Source organism: Gymnoscopelus microlampas, assembly GCF_963454915.1.
Source record: "Gymnoscopelus microlampas genome assembly, chromosome: 3".
NCBI lineage: Eukaryota > Metazoa > Chordata > Actinopteri > Myctophiformes > Myctophidae > Gymnoscopelus > Gymnoscopelus microlampas.
In genome coordinates this window covers 59,793,110-59,814,489 of record NC_139940.1, presented here as the reverse complement: position 1 = coordinate 59,814,489, position 21,380 = coordinate 59,793,110, and the positions used below count along the sequence as shown (strand labels likewise).

Below are 21,380 nucleotides of genomic sequence, written 5' to 3'. Positions count from 1 at the left end.
ACACGGAGATAGACGGGAACGCCCAGGAACGCCCATTCGATTTTGTCCCGGGGGAAAACAGAACGATCTGGCTCATAGAGTTACATCATACACGATCGTTTGGATCACTTTCAGAGCTATTTTATGGACGATAGAGACATTGTCAGCCAAGAAAGATCCATCAGAAGGACAGCTGGAACACAATCGTCCACTCGCCCTCGGCAAAGTTGACTTATTATTAAGATATAGTGACTAAAAAGACCAAACATTGACAATCTATGAGCTCACAGCGCGTCGGAATGCGACGCGTTGTAACTGTGAGCTGGATAGGCAATGTTTGGTTTATGTTCCCCTCAGAATACGTAAACTGGGGTTCATGTGGTTTATCAGATTATCCTTATATCTTATTGCATTAGTCAAGTTTCAGCACAAGCACCACTGAGACCGGAGATCTGTTTCCCTCTTTCCAGCTCCGTCTGAATATCAAAACACTCGCCCCAAAACACAGTCGCCCCGGGGCAAACCCGCCGGTATTCACCTGGTATTCCTAAACTCAGTAAAACTATGCCTAAACTGCTAAACATAACCTTATTCCTAAACGGAACCTTAGTAAAACTATGTCTAACCCTGAACTTATTTCAAACCGTAAAACAAATACAAGAATACAAGAACCGCTGGTCGGTGAGAAAAATGGGGGCGAGTCTGTTTTGGTGCGAGTCTTCTGGTTACCTCTTGTCTCGCTCCTTGTTACAAAACATGTTTACATATGCACCGTGTTTAATCGCCTGGTAGAGACACTATTACAAGATATGATAAATTAAACTTACCATAATATCAAAACCCAACAGCCATTAAGGCATCAATAATGTTTATAGTGAATTTGAAGTACAGTTTAGAGACGTTGTTTGTGAACGGCACGTACCGACGCCATTATCCTTTGGCGACATGCGTCATTTAATATCATGCAGGATTTACACACTGCTTTAGCTCCGTGTTCATTGCCAGATTAACAATTGTGTTTTCTGTAGGTTTTTAAACGAGGATAGGCTAGGGTTTTGGCTTGTCTTGTGTGTAAATCGCTGCATGTTGCGTTTCCAAACTGTAATGGCATCGATGTCTCCTGTACTAGGAATTCACTAAAACGTGTTCTATAAACATCATTGATGAATGAATGGCTTTTGCTTTTTGATATTATGATAAGTTTAATTGATCATATCTATAGAAAATGTAATAGTGTCTCTTACCAGGTGATTAAATCAGATAACCTCGGGCCATTGTGTTGTGTTGGATCCTCTGTCCAGTCAGATCAACATTCCAATCGGACTCTTGTTTAATTGTCTCCGCCAGGCCGAAGGCATGGCGAGAGAGTATGTTTTACCCTCCGTCCGTCCGTCCGTGTGTGTGTGTGTGTGTGTCCGTGTGTGTGTGTCCATCCTGTCTGTGTGTTACCAGCTAATCTCCGGCACCGTTGGCCCGGTTGCTCCGAAACTGTGCACACACACTCCCTGGATGCCAATTCAGAACCTCTGACCCAAATGTTTCACATGGGCCTGTTATAGCGCCACCAGGAGGTCGATTTGTGCAAAACCCATTTTTTTACATTACTCCTACAGATTGTATCCAAACGTCATGTAAATCGGTACACAGTATCTCTAAAGTCATGTGATCAACACGGATCTGTCCAATTTCCCATATTTCATCCTCATTGCCTATGGTTGGCTTCCAAAGTTTGCAGGATTGGTCCGTTTTGAACAAAAAGCCTCAAACTATGCACGCAGCTTGCGATTTCCGTGAAATTTCACACACACATTCCCACTAGGCCGAGGAAGAAATGCCACCCTTTTCACATTGGCCTGTTATAGCGCCACCAGCAGGTCTAATTTAGCAAAACACATTTTTGGAACAAAATGCCTCAAATCATGAATGCAGTGTCCGATTGCCGTGAAAGGCCTAAGAAGAAATGGCACCCTTTTCACATTGGCCTATTATAGCGCCACCAGGAGGCCACAATAACGTACCTGACCTGGCGGAGACCTGTGCTCCGAGGAGCACTTTTTCTAGTTTGCTAATGTAGCATTCCTTGTCGAGTGGCAACAAGGTTCTGTGCCTGTGATCTGGCAAGCCATGACACCTGCTTTTAGATCAGTATACTTTTACAGCATATGAGTTTGAAAACCCCACATCCCTCCGTCTATACCAGCTGGGGGAAATCTGTGTTTTCCCCCGAGTGCAACTCCGCCCCCTAGTTACTACTACTAGTCTAATTTCTCTTTGGGGTCTTGAGCTAAAACGTTTGGGAACCACTGGTCTAGCTTGGTGGTTCTTAAACCTTAATGTATTTGGCCACGGACCCCCATGTCAAAATATTTTGTTCCAGGGACCCCCATGAAGAAAATATTTGAGTTACAAATGTTCTTATATTATACAAATATTATTTCCCAAGATTTGCACAAAATGTGTTTTTTCAAAAAATAGCAGATCTACAAGCTCATAGCGCGGCACCGAGAGTGCCGCACTATGAGCTTGTAGATCTGCTACAGCCAAAGTATAAAAGGTTAAAGTGGTTAAAATTATTGTGATGCTATATTCTCCTCTCGTCCTCTCTCTTCTCGTTCTCCCTTTGGTTGTGTGGGTTTGTGTCCCAATGGTACAATCGTAATTAACCCTGTACGGATTCACGCTCTAGTAAGGCCTGCCACTAATTCTACAACCGGGGACCCGCTCCCCGGAGTTTCTTTTATTTCCCACGTCGCAGGTCCATGGACTGTCAATACGGACCCCCAGCTGCGGCTCAAGACTGTGACTGCGGACCGGGCCTTTCCATGGAGCACGACCGTGGATTTCTACTACACTGCACTATACCACTATACTATATATACTGTATATTATCTTAATATTCTTATATTATACCATTATATACTACATACGCATTATTGCTGTACTATATTATACTATCATATATATCATATATTACACTATTATATGTGCTACTATTGTTACTGTTACTACCTGCACTGTGTCACTGTCTCTCTCTCTCTCTCTCTCTCTCTCTCTCTCTCTCTCCTCTTTCCCCCGACACGGTCGAGGCAGAAGGCCGCCACCCTAGAGCCTAGGGCCTGCCTGACGTTTCTTCCAGTTAAGAGGGAGTTTTTCGTTGCCACTGTCGCAAAAATTGCTTGTTCAGGGTGGGATTGTCGGGTCTCTTCTCTACATGTAAAGTGTCTTGAGACAACTTGTTGTGATTTGACACTTTAATAAAATTGAATTGAATTGAAAATTAACAGATTTTGCTGGGGGACCCCCTGCAACCCCCCCCCCCCCCTAAGGACCCCACTTTGAGAACCAACGGTCTAGTCATGAAACCACAGGTGTCATGTTTGGACACCTGGCAACCAGACGTACTATCATTCATTGATTAACAGTTGCTTGTCCTCCACAACAGTGCTCTGTACATAATAAGCAGTGGTGGAAAAAGTACTCAAATGCTTTACTTAAGTAAAAGTACCAATACTGCAATATAGAAATACTCTGTTACAAGTAAAAGTACAAACGTACGTATTGGCATTAAATGTACTTAAAGTACCAAAAGTAAAAGTACTAAAATGTTTGAAAATAGCAGATCTACAAGCTCACAACGCGTCGCACCGCGACGCGTTGTGAGCTTGTAGATCGGCTATTTTCAAATAGCCTATGTTTAAAATAGGGCTTAAGTGGTTAATGTATGTTTTATAATGTAATAATTTATATCTGCAAAGTAACTAGTAACTAAAGTGTTCAAATACTTGTAGTGGAATAAAAGTATAATTGCATCTGAGATGTAGTGGAGTAGAAGTAAAAGTATAGACAATTGGAAATACTCCAGTAAAGTAAAAGTACTTCAAAATGGTACTTAAGTACAGTGCTTGAGTAAATGTACTTAGTTACTTTACACAACCGATAATAAGACAGACGGTATGATGTTTTTGAAATGCTTTTTATTGTCACTACAATGACAGCAAGGGGACAGGAACAGCAGCACACTTCAGACTAAACAAGAGATTCTATAGTGCATTGTTTTTTTATCTAAAACTCTGAGAGTTGCAGACCCGTAAGGGTCCATTTGGACCTCTGGTGGTCCCCAGACAGTATGTTGAGAAACAGAGCTATAGTGAATGCTTTTACTCTGAACCTAAAGAGCAAGTGACAGGATATCTATGACGTCATCTACAAGTGACGCCACTTCATCAGAAAGGGACATTGGGTGTGGGTGGGGCTTAGTTGTAGGCATCCTTCTCAGTCTGGGATTGGCTGGATGGCAGTGTAGGAGTCACGACAGGCTGGACAGGCTCGGCCCCCAGATCAGCTGAAAAAAAAGAATACAATAAATCACAAGTCTTTAGAGTCGAGTAGTTTAGAGTACACTAGAGTAGTTTAAAGTATGGTAAAGTAGTTTACAATTTACAGTTTGGGCATTTAGCAGAAGCTATCTCTTGATCCATACATCAAGTGCAGAGAGACAGTGTAGTGCCTCAGTAAACTAGGATCACGATGATGTTATTTAGACTGAAGCTAGGTTTGAGGTTTACTAAACCACACACCTAGCATCTCTCTAGGTCGTCCTCTAAACAAAATAATATAAAAAAATATATATATGTGTACATTGAAACACACAAAAACTAGGATGCCAGGTCAACAAATGAGAAATTAACCTATAGCATCAGTCTCAATAACATGCTATCTAAATTGCATTTTAACTTTGCATGGTCGTCAAGGCTATAGGTCAAGTGCTACGGGCTACGGTGGAGTCTGAAGAGGTGAGTCTTCAGATTAGTCTTGATACAGTCTTCAGAATAGTTTAGAGTACACTAGAGTAGTTAAAGTACACTCGAGTGTGGTAGAGTAGTCTAGAGTAGGAGTAGTGAGAGTAGGTCTAATAGAGTTTAGACTTTACAATATAGTAGAATAGCGTAGAGGAATTAGGAGTAATTTGGAGTAGAGCAGTTTAGTCTAGAGCAAGGGTGCCCAAACTTTTCAGGCTGGGACGCTCCAAATGAATCCTATTTCAACCTGGGACCTCCACCCGGAAAATCACTTGGAATTGTAGGCATTACATTTAGTTCGACTTGGTTCCACAGATAAATATTGTGAAAAAAGCACTGCGAGGCGTTGAGCTTATAGTTCGGCTATTTTTACAATGTTTTCCTCTCTCTTGCATAATGTTTGACAATTTGACCAATTTAGTATTAAAACATGTCTTAAAAGTAATTCAATTGTAACTTAAGAAATGTGCAGATACCCTGTATACACTTATACTGTGTGTTGGTTTGTTTACTGTTGAGTGAGAAAACAAAGTGTTAAAATTATGTTTTCATGTGGACACGCCTCCAGTTCATTAAGTATACCTGGTTCTCACCTTAGCACCTCCTCCACCACCTTAGCACCACCCACCTGTCCTAGTCCCTCCTCCTCCTCATGCCCACACCTGTTGTGTTATGATAATGAGGGGGAGGGTATGTTTTTACTATGTCACTAAAGCGCTGTTTTTCTATTGGCACGTTTGACCCTCAAGGTTTCAGCCTCCAGGTAGAAACTCAAAATAGTCAGAGAAGACATAAAACACCATAAAAACACCACCAGGGGGCTTAATGAAGTTCTATCAACCTCATAGACACATCAAAAACAGAAAAAGTGCAAAACCATGGCACCACCCCTTTAAGCTAATGATCAGGCCCGCCCAAAATGATTCGGGGACCCCCCAGGTTGGGTACCACTGGTCTATAGTCCATACCACAAGGATAAGGATAATTCCTTTTAACAGGTCGTTGATGAAAGTCCTTGCGGTCTTGTTTCCAATGAGAACCTGTGAGCAATTAGGGGTTAAGAGACTTGCTCAGGGACAAATTTCATTTCATCGACACATATGCTGACCTGGCCTGGAATCGAACCTGGGGCAACCAGGGCCTCTGGCTCCCTAGGCAGGCTCACTAACTATTCAGCTATGGCCGCCCCGACACAACATCATACTTATCAACACTGCATCACAAAACATACCACAAATGAATGGACTCACAAAATATCAGGTGCTTCACTCCGAGTGAATCACTCGGATGGGTGTGGTTAAGGGTGACTTAGTTGCACACCGGTGTTGTTGTTGTATGTAAAATAGCTGATGTACAAGCTCACAACACATCGTCCTGCAACACGTACGTGAGCTTGTAGATCGGCTTTCTTTTGGGTGCGTGCAACTGAGTATAACTGAGAAGTTAAGCAGGATGTAGCTGTGAAAAACAAGGCAGTTGCGCTCTCACTGGGCAGTCAGACTGTAGCTAGCTAGCGTGCTAATGTTAGCTAAAGTTTGAATTAATTGAAATAAGGGATTTTGTATATATATAACAAATGCATGACTGTTCACATAACTTGACAAACAGTCGCAGCAACGGGGCTTTAATGTATTTTTCAAACTTGAATGATTTGTATATGTATATTGGGGGACTGCCCATAAGTCCGACATCCCATTACTCCGACTACGTGGCTTCCGCGTGCGGTTAAGGTTAGGGTTAGGGTTAGGTATAGGGTTAGTAACAGTCGGAACAATAGCTAGCTTAGCTTGGCGAGATGAGCCGATGTGAACTGACAAGAACACACATCAGGCACACAACACTGTGCATGACATTGGACGCAAGGGGCGGTCTCTGGGCGAAACACCTTGTTTTTTAGGGAGTCAGAATAAAAATGTGGAATGCCCTATACCAAAAGGAGTAAAGGAGTGTAAAACCCTACTCACTTTCAAAACTGCCCTAAAGAAACACCTTCAGGAGGCTGCAATTCCAAACTGGCCCCTGTCAAAGTCTTAACCTAACCTAAAAGGCATAAAAGGCTTTTGTAAAGCCATTTAAGCTATACTTACGCTTAGTGGGAGGTGGTGCAACTGGCTCCTGGTAATTCCAATATGTTATCCATATCATTTTATATTACTATATTTTGTTTGCTTTCCAATACTGATGTATGGGTAGTGAGTTTAGTGACCAGGGGCCAGTTGCACCACCTCACACTAAGTTCAAACTTAGCCTAGTTATAGCTTAAATGGCTTAATGTATAATTATAATAGCCGGGAAAGTATCTGTGGCATGTTTAGATTTCTTTGGCTATTCAAATATAGCAGATATACAAGCTCATAGCGCGGCACTGAGTGCCGCGCTATGAGCTTGTAGATCTGCTATTTATTTTTTTTATGTTAAAATCTGTGCAAATCTTTAAATATATAAATATATATTTTTAAATATATATTCAAAGATGTGCACTCATTGTCACGATATTTAAAAAAATAGCAGATCTACAAGCTCATAGCGCGGCGCTATGAGCTTGTAGATCTGCTATTTTTGAATAGCCAAAGAAATAAAAAAATGACAGAGATACTTTCCCGGATTGAATGTGTTTAAGCTATAACTAGGCTAAGTTTGAACTTAGTGTGAGGTGGTGCAACATGGCCCCTGGCCATTCCAATATGTTATTCATGTTATCTTACAACCACAATATTTAGTTTGCTTTCAAATACTGGCACAGACCTATGTGTGTGGTGGTGAGTTTAGGAACCAGGTCATTCCAGAAGGAACACTGTTGGTGCTGTAGACCCTGGAGCTGTCGGAGTTCAGGCTCCACCTCCTTGTAGAGGGGCGCGGCGGGAGGGGGCGGGACAGCGGACCAGAGGGGCAGGCCGGGTGCAGGAAGCGCTCTGGATGAAACCTGGGCCTGGTTAGGATCTCTACAGACAAAAAGTACTCAAACGTTTTACTGAAGTTAAAAGTATCAATACAATGCAATGTAGAAGTACTCTGTTGCAAGTGAATGTCCGGAAATCAAAATTTACTTGAGTAAAAGTACAAAAGTATTGGGATCAAAATGTACTTAAGGTACCAAAAGTAAAAGTACTAAAATGTTTGACAATAGCAGATCTACAAGCTCACAACGCGTTTTGAGCTTGTAGATCGGCTATTATCAAATAGCCTAGGTATAAAATAGGGCTGAAGTGGTTAATGTATGTTTCATAATATAACCATGTATATCTGCAAAGTAACTAATAACTAAAGTTTTCAAATAATTGTAGTGGAGTAAAAGTACAATATTTGCCTCTGAGACGTAGTGGAGTAGATTAGAAGTAAAAGTATAGACAATTGGAAAACTTAAACTCCGGTAAAGTGAAAGTACCTCAAGATTGTACTTAAGTACATTATTTGAGTAAATGTACTTAGTTACTTTACACCACTGGTAGGTTAGGTAGGTAGGTAAGCTGGTAGGTAGATAGGTATGTAGGTCAATATTAAATAGGTAGGTAGGTTGGTTGGTTGGTAGGTAAATAGGTAGGTCAATGTGACCAACCATTTACCTACCTATTCACCTACCAACCAACGAACCTACCTACCTATTTAATATTGACCTACATACCTATCTACCTACCAAGTGGGCTTGTGGTTAGACTGTCCGCCCTGAGATCCCGCGGCCCGGGCGGGCATACCAAAAATAATAAAAACGGGACCCAATTTGGCATGTAACGATTCACTCAACTCACGATACGATTTGAGGTTCAGGGTACGATTTTTCTTTTTTTTTTAACTCAAATTATTTTCCAGACAAATGACCAAAAAATATATTTTTTAAATTATTTCTCTTACACAAATCCAGTATTTTCTTCTCTTTTATTATTATTCTTTTTTTTTTTTTACAATACTGTGTTTTTTCTTATCCTCTTTTAGTAGGTAGGTAGTAGTGACTGTACCCTGTCTTGATGAAGTTGGACAAGTAAGTCATCATTGCCAGAGAGAGGCGTTGTTCTGTGGATGTGAAACGCTGTGAGCTGATTGGCTGAAGAGGAGTTCCAAACACTAACTGAACATCCAATGGGATCGACACATCAGCGCTGTAGACAAACACACAAAACCAACATTAATGACATTAGTAAAACAACAACCATTGCATGATTAAAAGCAAAAACAGTTTGTATAAATGTATTGGTTTGCCGTGCCAGTCAACAAGTCAGCAAAAGCCAAAGCTAAGGAAATCTGATTCGCAAAAAAACTGTTCCAATATGATTTTTTAAAATCTGATTCTACTCTAGATAGGCAAGAAAATAATGATTTGGGCTGCTAGTGTGAACATAGCCTTAATGTCTCATGGAAGAGACATTACTAGCTGCATCATATTAACAAACTCTACCATACAGATTAGTGGTGTAAAAAATAATCGAATAATCGATTAATCGCAATGCGGACATGGACAATTATGAATCGATTCACAAATGTCAATAATCGATTAATCGAATAATCAATTTTGAAAAAGAAAATATGTTTTTTTTATTACATTTATTTAATTTTAGTTTTTTAATCAATTGCACAGAGAAGCAGGCAAATGTATATGTCGTTCAGTATATCTGACTGCTTGTATTGACTGATGAAAAGGTTTCCATGTTGTACAATAATATAGAAAAGTGTGATGCATCGCGATGCATCATCAAATCGAATCGAATCGAATTATTACAAGGTTAATTGTAATCGAATCGAATCGTTACCTGGTGAATTGTAATCGAATTGAATCGTGAGGGCAGTGCCAATGCACACCTCTAATACAGATGTACTAGAGTTATATTGTATTAACATACTCTACCATACACATTAGCAGGGACGTCGCGGGCTCTCAGAAGGTGGGGGGGATGGACTTTCGGTGGACTATACCCCTTACTTTACACTTTGGCTATTCAAAAATAGCAGATATACAAGCTCATAGCGCGGCACAGAGTGCCGCGCTATGAGCTGGTAGATCTGCTATTTTTGAAAAAGCGTGAAAAACATTTGTAACTGTCAAATGTAAACAAATTCTGTATTTTCAGTTTCAGTTTTTTGGGCGGACTTTGTTAGTTTTTTTTCGTGTTTTGGTTACTTTATTTCGGTTTTAGGGTTAGGGTTAGGTTATTTAATTCTTATTCTTGCCTGATTTTACCGATTTAATATCAAATGTGGCGGGTGTGAAATCACGGATCTGTGAGAGTGAGGGTGTCGTGTCGTACGTACGCACAGTGAATGGCCGTGACGCCCCTGCACATTAGATAAAATAACTTTGTATTCATTAAGTCCAGGATTGTAGCTTCAATCAGTCAGACAACAAATCATCCACCTAGTTAGTCAACCAGCTAGTAAATCATTCAGTGAGTCAGCCGGTCACTAAGTCAGTCAGTGGCTCAGGAGATAGAGCGGCCACTTCGGAAACAGAAGGTGCCCGGTTTGATCCTGCCCACCCCTCCCCACACACTGTGATAGTGTCGAAGTGTCCTTGAGCAAGACCCCGAACCTACTGTAGCTGCTCCTGATGAGCAGCTTGGTGCCTTGCTCTGCGGTCAGGATGTGAATGTGTGCACGTTGTAAAGCACTTTGGATAAACACACCATTTACCATTTTAGTCCACTGCTTCCCAAACAGTGGGTTTGGGACCCATGTCTGTGTCAGTTACCTGGTCTGGGCAGTGGTCTCATGTCTGTGTCAGTTACCTGGTCTGGGCGGTGGTCTCAGGTCTGTGTCAGTTACCTGGTCTGGGCAGTGGTCTCAGGCAGATGGTAGAGGAAAGCATTGGCTCTGCTCTTAGCCCAGTGACTAGCCATCTGCAAACTGGGACACACTATGAACATATCCCTGGAGGAGGGAGGGAGGGACAGACGGACAGACAGACAGACAGACAGACAGACAGACAGACAGACAGACAGACAGACAGACAGACAGACAGACAGACAGAGATGTTATTACTGTCCTGTTTCTGTGGACCAGCAGGGTCTTGGTATGACAATGGCATAGCGCAGGGGTCTTCAACGTTTTCAGGCCAAGGACCCCCTAGCTGATAGATATATGAATCAGGGACCGCCCTCTATATTGTATAACATTGTGTTTCAGATAAACCTTTGCTGCTCTTTTTTCCCTCTACACCTATAACTGTTTGCCAAAAATAGATCGGCTATTTTTGGCTGATGTTCTCCTCAGAAAAGGGATGCTAGGGTTCAAGTGGTTAATGTAAAAAAAGATATCATATCAAACAAAGATTTGGCGGACCCCCTGTAGTAACTCTGAGGAGTTACCTGTTGAAGACCCCTGGCATAGCACCTCAAAGATCCCAAGGAACCACCAAAGAACAGTGGTGGAAAAAGTACTCAAATATTTTACTTAAGTAAAAGTATCAATACTGCAACGTAGAAGTAAAAGTACGGAATTCAAAATTGACTTGAGTAAAAGTACTGGCATCAAAATGTACCAAAATTAAAAGTACTGAAATGTTTGACAATAGCAGATCTACAAGCTCACAAACGTGTCACGATGCAACACGTTGTGAGCTTGTAGATCGGCTACTTTCAAATAGCCTAGGTATACAATAAGGCTAAAGTGGTTAATGCATGTTTTATAATGTGATAAGTTATATCTTCAAAGTAACTAGTAACTAAGGATTTCAAATAATTGTAGTGGGAGTAAAAGTACAATATTTGCCTTTGAGATGTACTGGAGTAGAAGTAAAAGTCTAGACAATTGGATGTACTCCAGTAAAGTGGAAGTACCTCAACATTGTACTTAATTACAGTACTTGCGTAAATGTGCTTCATTACTTTACACCACTGCCACCGAAGAACCACCATTTCTGTACTGTGTGACCTCTTCAGTGCTGACCTGGTGGCGTTGTTGAGAGCCACGGAGAAGAGGTTGTATCCGGCAGGTGAGGGGGAGTGTTGGAGGCCGTAGAACCAGGAGGCAGCCTCCTTCACCAGCCCGCTGCCCTTCTCTCCTCCCAGAGAGTTGCTCAGTGCCTCGTAGAACGCCGTCTTACCATCCAGCCTGCCCTGAAGAACCTCAAAGTTCTGTCAAAATGACAAAGCTCGTGTTAGCGGTCTGTCTGTTCAAAGACAGTCAAATACTGTATGGTTTTTCTATTGGCACGTTTGACCCTCAAGGTTTCAGCCTCCAGGAAGAAACTCAAAATAGTCAGAGAAGACATAAAACACCATAAAAACACCACCAGGGGGCTTAATGAAGTTCTATCAACCTCATAGACACATGAAAAACAGAAAAAGTGCAAAACCCCGTCACCACCTCTTTAAATAAAAATTATATTTTTCAGGATTCCAATTAAAAAATAGCAAAAATAGCAGATCTACAAGCTCAAAACGTGTCACGGTGAGTTTTGAGCTTGTAGACCGGCTATTTTTGCTACTTTTGTGTGACATAAAATGGCGGAAAAAAGTTAAAATACGGAGAGACAGTATATGCAATGTGGCCTTCTGGAGTGAGTGTGGAAATATAGTGGTCCGCTCCATCATCACAGTTGCCCACTGATATAGAATATAGATTCCCTGTCAAATCTCCTAATTACACCAACATTGTTCTTGTGAAGCAGCTAGTTAGTGTGCTTTTGTATTAAGATTGTGAGACGGGTATCCCCAGACAGCAGGCAGTGGTGGCTTGCAGGCGGCTCGTTCAGGTCATTTAGCAGCTTATTTCCATATTCCATATTTTTTTCATCCATAAATAGGTCATGTAGTAACTAAATATAGACTTATTTTATATTTCATATTTCAAAAAGCGCTCCAAAACGTCCTGTTTTCTATCACGGCCCAAACAGGCACACCGGCCCGAGACATGAGTGACAGGTGGCACTCATAACCTTGGACACAGCGCGTCACTTAGTGCCGCACTGCGAGCTTGTACATCTGCTATTTTTTTAACATCTCTAACATCTTTTGGAAAATGCTGAAAGTGTCTTGAAAAATCTTCAAAATTGAACAATTTTGAATTACGCAAAACTTTGAGAACCATGATTTAGAAGGCATTTGCAGAATCGGCCACAGGTCTCAACCCATTTAGACCTGAGGTTTGAAAGGTTAGAACAACGTATAGGCTTTCCAGGTAACCCATCAATGGTTTAAGGCAGAACCAACCTTAATCTTCCTGGCTCTGCCGATCAGGCCATCCTGCACGGAGGTGCCCAGCAGGAGGTCAGGAGTCCGGGCGCTCAGAGGGCGAACCGAAGACACCAACACACCGTCCATTACCGGAGACCACACCTGCAGAGGACCACTCACTGCTAGCAACTGCACACACACGCGCACACGCACACACACATTAATATATACCTGGAAAGGCGCCCCTCGACTTTAAGCGGTTGACAGAGTTCACTGCCTGATGGTATTCTCCGTAGCGTAGAGTTTGGTATTTTGGGGTAAATGTGTGTGTGTGTGCATGCGTGCGTGTGTGCGTGGCCACCTGTGTGTATATGGCGCTCGTTCCGTGCCACGTCAAACCTTGACGCGTCACATGATTTTTTTAAATGCGTGCGTGCGTTCTGCGCAGACACTACACGAAAGCAAGCGTGGCGTGTTGCTTCAGCGTGTGAACGTGTCGTGTAATGTGACTTGTTTTTTTTTATGCGTGCGTGTGTGCGTGCGTTCAACGCAGAAAGCAGGCGTGATTATATGTGGCGTGCTGCATCGCGTTGTGTGATCGTGTAGCCTAAAAAATATAAAATTATTATCACATGCATGTATCCAGGTTAGTGGCATTGATACAATTTAGATATTAATATTTGTTTCTAAATACCCCGCATTAAATTAACTAAATAGCCTAATAATAATAAATAATATTGTTTCGCCATTGTAAGCTATATCTTTATCTATATCAGCTGCAGCTCCGCCAGAGCAATATTACTAAAGTTTGTTCGGTATCGTTTGTTCCCATTATTTATGTTAGGCCTATGTTATGGCCTCATTAATTCGAAAATGCGTCTTTTATTTATTCAGACAGCAGTCGTATTTTGCGGAAATTCGCTGGCGACTGCTAGACCTTTGACCAATCAAAATGCGTTTATGTATTCATTATGTATTCATCCCATCCAACTCCTGTTGAAGATGAGCGCATTGGTGCCCCCCACGGGGACACCCCTGGGGGGCAGTGATGCGCGGGTCAGGTTTTTTTTCATAACCTGCCCCGCCACGGAGCACAACAAAACAATATATAAATCAATATAGAGAGAGAGAGTGAGCGAGAGAGAGAGAGAGAGAGAGAGAGAGAGAGAGAGAGAGAGAGAGAGAGAGACCCCCTCCGCCCTCGCATCACTACCAATGCAATGCATTGTGAGCTTGTAGATCTGCTATTTTCAAAAACATTTGACAAATTGTGAAAAACAGTGGAAAAAAGTACTCACATTTTTACTTAAGTAAAAATATCAATAGCCTACTGCAATGAAGAAATAGCCTAGCCTACTCAGTTACAAGTATAAAGTCCGGAATTAAAAATCTACTTGAGTAGGCCTACAAGTAGCCTACAAAAAATATTGGTATAAAAATGTAGGCCTACTTATAGGCTACCAAAAGTAGTAGGCTAGTCGCAGAATGTCCCATTTCACAAGTTTTCTGTGTGACATAATACAAATATTTTGAAAATATTTTCGAATGGTCAAACCGTCGAAATGTATGCTACAGACTTGGGCTGATTATTGACCAATCGACAACAATATGTGTGCAGTAACTAGGCTACATTTAGCTGATGGACCGCCTGCCGCTCCAAGCCGCTCCGGCTGGGGCCGCGAACCACACGTCGCACGGACTGACACAAAGAGATCCATAAGTGCGTATGGAGAGAGAGAGAGAGAGAGAGAGAGAGAGAGAGAGAGAGAGAGAGAGAGAGAGAGAGAGAGAGAGAGAGAGAGAGAGAGAGAGAGAGAATCCCGCCCAGCGAACATTTTCACAGCACAAATATTATATGATGGTTGATTCCTGGCACTAACCTCTGGTTGGACATGTACAGTCAGTGGAAATAGTATTCACATATTTTACATAAATAAAAGTGTCAATAGGCCTACTGCAATGTAGAAGTAAAAGTCAGAAGATGCCACCAGGCTCCAGCTAATCTTTTTCATATGTTTTGGACCTGTCCTTCCTTACACTCTTATTGGTCATCTATAATTGATACTATTTCTGATGTTTTACAGAGGCCCATAGATCCATCCCCTATTATCTCCCTTTTTGGCGTTCTCCCTGAGACCATTTCTCTGCCCAAATATCAATCAGACTTTGTTGCTTTTGTGACTTTGTTGGCGAGACGTCTTATTTTGACCCATTGGAAGAAAACATATTCACCCTCCCATTCCCGCTGGATTTGTGATATACTATACTTTTTAAAATTAGAAAAAATTACATACACATTGCGTGGCTCTATCTCAAAATTCGATAAGGCATGGCAGCCTTTTCTATCGCACGTTAATAATCTTGCACTCAATCCCCTAACGGAACCTGAATGAGTCTGTAACCTGCATGTATGGAAGTATCCAATCTGATATATGATGAACCCTTGGTGTGAACCTGCTTATCACCTCACTGACATGTACAATTGCTTTCAATGACCTATGCCTAACTCGAAGTAGCGTTTATGGACTGTTTTCTATATACTACATGTTTTTGGAGATTTTACGTTGTGTATTTGTTTTGTTGTCTGTTGTTGTTTTCTTTTGTGAGTGTTGTCTGTTTTTTTTGTTTTCATGTTGTTTATATCTTACTCAACTTATCCTTTTCCTTACTGATATTAGTCTATCCTGTTAATTACTTTCTTCACTGTTTGGAGATACTCTGTTTATTTGCTTATTTGCTTCAGTAAATGTCTGTACTACCTATGAGTACCGTATGTAAAAGAACAAAAACAAATAAACAAAACGTTTTTAAAAAAGTGCTACTGGGACGTAAGTCGGGGGCTTGATCAACCCTGGCTGGGTCACCTGGGCGAGGGTGTATGTTGTATGTTGCGAGACCCGAAACACCCTATGACCCCGGGCTACAACACTGATGATGCGTCCCAGTTGCATCCATGTGATGTATTTCTTTATATATATGAAGTGGTTAATGTGAGTTTTGTAAACAATAATTATATATAATAAATAATTATAGTGCAGTAAAACTCAAGGACCGGCTGCCGCTCCAAGCCGCTCTGGCCGGGGCCGCGAACCATACGTTGCACGGACTGACATAAAGATATCCATAAGTGCGTAGAGCCTCCCCAATCAAGACTTCATTCAAATGTCTCCGTAATCCACACAAGTATGTTTATAAATACCAAGTTGTGACAGTTAAGTTATATCACCAGCCGATCAAAGAATACAATTTGAAACGCAAGTGACAGATTTTGGCTGAATTAACTCGCTTTGCGACTCGAGCCCCTCTCTCTCGCAGTGGTGTAAAGTAACTAACTAAGTACATTTACTCAAGTACTGTAGGCCTACTTAAGTACAATCTTGAGGTAATTTTACTTTACTGGAGTATTTCCAATTTTCAATACTTTTACTCCTACTCCACTACATCTTAGAGGCAAATATTGTACTTTTTAGCCTACTCCACTATAATTATTTGAAAACTTTAGTACTAGCCTACTTTTTATAACTTGGTTATTATCACAAAACACACTTCAGCCCTAGCCATGGTTCACATGACGCTTGTATACAAGCGTCATGGTGCCATGTCCCCATGGTTTATAGCGGTGTTCGATTTTTGTTACATTGCCAACTCTCACATGTACATAAACGTTCAGATTTGAAATATAAAGTGCTTAACCCCGAGCCATGGATGTTACAAGGCGATCCGGACTGCGATAAGTAGCCGTATCTCCCGTATTGTTCAATAAAAAGCATTTTAATCCGATCGCCAGCCATTTTCTCCAAATTTTCTCTGATACTTACAACTATGCGACACTAATGGTTGGGAGGTGTATTGCACTCTGATACATTACCAAAAAAAAAAAAAGAAATGGCAGGTGATGGGATTAAAATGCTTTTTATTTAACAATACGGGAGATACGGGTACTTATCGCGGTCCGGATCGCCCTGTAACATCCGTGGCTCGGGGGTAAGCACTTTATATTTGAAATCTGAACGTTTGTGTAGCCTACATGTGAGAGTTGGCAATGTAAAAAAATCGAACACCGCTATAAACTGGGGGGACATGGCACCATGACTGTTTCTGTTTCAGGGCTAACTTCAGCCCTATACATTTCGGCCATTTGAAAATAGCCGATCTACAAGCTCACAATGCATGGCGATTCGACGCATTGTGGAGTGATTGATGCAACTTCTTGGATTTCTGCGATTAATTGTATAGCCTAAACAAAGCGAGACACGATACTATACATAGCCTACATCCCCTGCCAGCCTGCCCCTGATCAAGAACTGTGGCTTTAGTTTTCGATTGTTGGAAAAGCCACAATATTAGTTAAACTCAAATTACTAAAGAACACTCTGTGATCAATCACCACGGGACGATCATTTCATTGTGGATTATCCTATACTTCAATATGGCTTGGAATTTGCAACAGCAATGGTATTGAACTGAACATGAACTTGGACCTGGACTGCTTTCAAGATTGATTGATTGAGAGGGCCGTGACTCTCTCTCTCTCTCTCTCTCTCTCTCTCTCTCTCTCTCTCTCTCTCTCTCTCTCTCTCTCTCTCTCTCTCTCTCTCTCTCTCTCTCTCTCTCTCTCTCTCTCTCTCTCTCTCTCTCTCTCTCTCTCTCTCTCTCTCTCTCTCTCTCTCCCCCCTCTCTCTCACTCTCTCACTCCCTCTCTCTCTCTCTATCTTTCTCTCTCTCCCCCCATCTCTCTCTCTTCCCCTCTCTCTCTCTCGTCTTTTTTTTGTTGCGGGCAGGAGCCGCGTTCATGTCCAGTGACCCTCCGCTTGTAGATCTGCTGATTTTTATATTTTATTTGAAAACTTGTGAAATGGGTAGCCTACTTCTAGCCTACTTTTGGTACTTTAAGTACATTTTCATAATGTGTTTTTATGAACCAAATTAAGTTGCAGTCGCAGACATGTTTGAATTGGATCCGACTTTATAGGCTAATCATCGGTCAGTTATGGCATATTTTGCACCCAAGTTTATATGAGGGGGGATAATGTGGAGATTGTGGACACCGCTGGTCGCAAGTTTTCCCGCATTTGGATTATCAATAGAGCATCCATGATCCATCCATCTGCAGGCTGACAGACGGCTGTAACTTAATCCATTGAAGTAATAAATACTGCGGGCCAAGTTGTTCAATCACAATCTCCAATCGGAACCTCTCCCTCCGCTACAGTATATTGCAGTTTGTGCTACACAAACCAAACATGGCCTGCACTTGCACTCAGGGGTTGAGGAGATGAAAGCTCCCTTGTCCTGTTGCTTTTCATTATAGGCTATAATTGTTTATAATTGTGTCAACCTGAGGTGCTGGGGAGGCCGCCGTGCGCAATGACAGTTATATGCCCATGTTTGCCCATGTGGTCCTTGTGGTCCTTGTCTCTTTGACTGACCAATAAACCCCAAATGATGGACTTCTGATCAAAGTTTCACACGAGTTTTAAAGATGAATACAGTTATTAGCTTCTATATGGGGACAACAAGCATCATAGAATAAATGCAAGCCTTTAATGGAGCCTGGATCTACGCACAAACTCATTCATGAGGTAGGCCTATGATGAGAGATGATCTTTATTATTCGTATTAAAGTGTACTTTATATAGAACGTGTCACACGCACGCACGGTGCTGTGAAACAACAACAATCACGTGTGACGGTCTATTTTGATAACACTGCACACACACACACGCTATAATCACCATGACGTTCTATTTGACAGTCATCTTCATGCACACACACACACGCACGGTGCTGTGAATCAACAATATTCACGTGTGATTTTGTGCAGCCCTCATTGCCTGCCTCCTGTAGTCGTGTGACCCAAAAAATAATGCATGCGTTGATGCGTGCGTTCGCTAAAAACGCAAAAACTAAGTGTTAACGTGTAACCCGCGTAGGGCACGGGGGAAGGGTACGCATGCACGTCCCATCGCGTCGCGTACCCATTGTGAGTCAATGGGAAAATAATAACAAGTTCACACGGTACAGTGCAGAGCAATAAAAAAATCACGCGTTCATGTGACGCGTCAAGGTTTGACGTGGCACGGAACGAGCGCCATAGTGTGTATGTGCGTGTGCGTGTGCGTGTGCGTGTGCGTGTGCGTGTGCGTGTGTGAACGTGTGCGTGTGTGTGTGTGTGAGCGTGTGTGTGAGCATATGTGTTTATGTGCTCCTACCTTGGTCTGGGCAGCGTTGAGTGTGTGCGCGGGGGTCTGCCTGAGGCAGGCGGCCATGCTGAGGTCGTCCGAGGTCAAGCAGCCCAGCTCTGTGGCCAGCTGGACGGCCCGCTCTTTGGACCTGGACACTGACTGCACCGCCGCTGGAGAGAACACACTGCCCCCCTGTGGCCAGGAGGACCTTCATCACTATCATCATCATCATCATCATCATCATCTTCATCATCATTGTGATCATCATCAATGACGTCATGACTTTTGCTAACTTTTGTGCTAAGTTAAGCTCAGAAAAGGGGGGGGGTTAACCAATATCACAGCGTCAGCCGGCGATCCCGTCCCCTATGGGATGGCTGGAATCTGCACACACTTCTCAGAGCGCAGCGATTGCTTATTTCAGATTTCCAACACATATTTGAATGTGCTGTTTAAAGGTAGGGTAAGTGATATTTTTGGGTTAAAACAAAAAGTATTTTGTTAAAAGGTTAAAGCACCATAATCTGATAGTAATCATTGCTATAGAGTGTTTGTTCAGTAACAGGAGTCTCCCCGTCTCTCCAGCTCTTTAATAAACAGAAAATACATTTTCCGGTAGGTGTCAAAATCTCAGCCAATCAGGAGAAAGTGCCCATTTTTAAGCTTATTTTTTATAGTGTTCCAGTTCCAATTTTGTCTGCTCATTTCTTAGTGTCATCACTTCCAATTTCACTTGTTTAATCTGTATCCTGATTGAGTTCTCTATCCTGATTGGATAACATTGGAAATGAAACTGAAACTGAAACGAAAATGCATTTTCTATTTTATAAAGAGCTGGAGAGACAAGGAGACTCCTTTTACTGAACAAACACTCTATAGCAATGAGTACTATCAGAATATAGAGCTATGTAACACTTATTTTAACCAAAGAAAATCACTTACCCTATCTTTAAGCTTAAAACGAGTAAAGCACCGTCTTCTTGAGTTGGATAAGAACGTAGCCTTTAGAGAGGAGAAGGAGAGGAGGGGACGTTCTCACCATTAGTATCATGCGGGTGAAGAGAGGAAGAGAGGCGGAGGAGGAGGAGGAGAGCAGGAGGTGACTGCTGATGTCAGCACCTCCTCGCTCCGCCCCCGCGGTCACTCGGGCGCTGTCCCCTCCAAACAGAGAGATGTGTCCTTTGACCCAGCGCAGAACTGCTTCCTGGTCAGCCAACCCGTAGTTCCCAGCCAGCTCCTCTGACCCTGAGACATGACAGCTCACCGTTAGGCGGGATCCAGTCTGCTTATAGGCTCTATTCACAGCAGCCATATTATCACTTCTTTCACAGGTGTTACCAATGCTACTAATGAAGGCTCCGTTCCATTTAGTGTATAGTGGTTCTCAGATTTTTCAATTTCCATAACCCCCATAATAATTCTGAGAGTGTACAAATGGAACCAAATGGACCCCATAATAACTCTGAGAGTGTACAAATGGAACCAAATGGACCCAAATGGACCCTTACGGGTCCATTTGGTTCCATTTGTACACTCTCAGAGTTACACACCCGTAAGGGGCCATTTGGAAACCCCTTAAGGAACCCTGAGGATCCCTGGACCCACATTTTAGACCCACTGGTGTAGCAGAGTGTCTCCAGTGAGCCAACATGCACAATATCAGCACCCTGACTCTGTTTGACCAGAATGGAACAGAGCCTTCATTAGTATCATTGGTACACACCTGTGAATGTCTTCACAATATGGCTGCTGTGAATAGAGCTTATTATAAGTGACTTTGGCCTTGGTTTTTTTTTCTGTAAAGTCTATTGGTAGTTGTGGGTTGAGTTTTGTGTGTGTGTGTGTGTGTGTGTGTGTGTGTGTGTGTGTGTGTGTGTGTGTGTGTGTGTGTGTGTGTGTGTGTGTGTGTGTGTGTGTGTGTGTGTGTGTGTGTGTGCGTGCGTGCGTGCGTGCGTGCGTGCGTGCGTGTGTGTGTGTGTAGTACTGTGTACGTGCGTGCGTGTGTGTACCGGTACTGAGGAAGCCCAGTGCAGCTGTCCTGTGGTTGGCCGTTACCACGACGATGTCGCCCACAGCCGAGAGGGTGGAGCCATCAAGCAGTCCTGGATTCTGATTGGCTGAGGGGTTGAAGAAGAATACCAACACGGGGACAGGACCAGACTGTCACGCACACACACACACACACACACACACACACACACACACACACACACACACACACACACGCACACACACACATTCTATGTTTTTATCCTGCAAAATATGTTTTAATGTCTTTTAATAGTGCTAGACTCTTATGCTTGGTATACAGTTGT

At 42.4% G+C, this 21,380-nt stretch overlaps 1 protein-coding gene across 1 annotated transcript in view; it reads right to left on the bottom strand.

The window, feature by feature from the left end:
- Nucleotides 1–3,923: 3,923 nt before the first annotated feature.
- tg (thyroglobulin) overlaps nucleotides 3,924–21,380 on the bottom strand; it is a gene marked incomplete at its 5' end in the record, with an annotated part of 78,761 nt that continues 61,304 nt past the window's right edge. Inside the window, 9 exons of the mRNA XM_084053243.1 lie at nucleotides 3,924–4,321; nucleotides 7,524–7,720; nucleotides 8,732–8,872; nucleotides 10,530–10,634; nucleotides 11,652–11,839; nucleotides 12,917–13,069; nucleotides 19,093–19,257; nucleotides 20,105–20,310; nucleotides 21,075–21,225. Coding sequence (XP_083909369.1) covers nucleotides 4,233–4,321; nucleotides 7,524–7,720; nucleotides 8,732–8,872; nucleotides 10,530–10,634; nucleotides 11,652–11,839; nucleotides 12,917–13,069; nucleotides 19,093–19,257; nucleotides 20,105–20,310; nucleotides 21,075–21,225 — 1,395 coding nt within the window. The 3' untranslated portion in view covers nucleotides 3,924–4,232. The remainder of the gene's footprint in view (nucleotides 4,322–7,523; nucleotides 7,721–8,731; nucleotides 8,873–10,529; nucleotides 10,635–11,651; nucleotides 11,840–12,916; nucleotides 13,070–19,092; nucleotides 19,258–20,104; nucleotides 20,311–21,074; nucleotides 21,226–21,380) is intronic.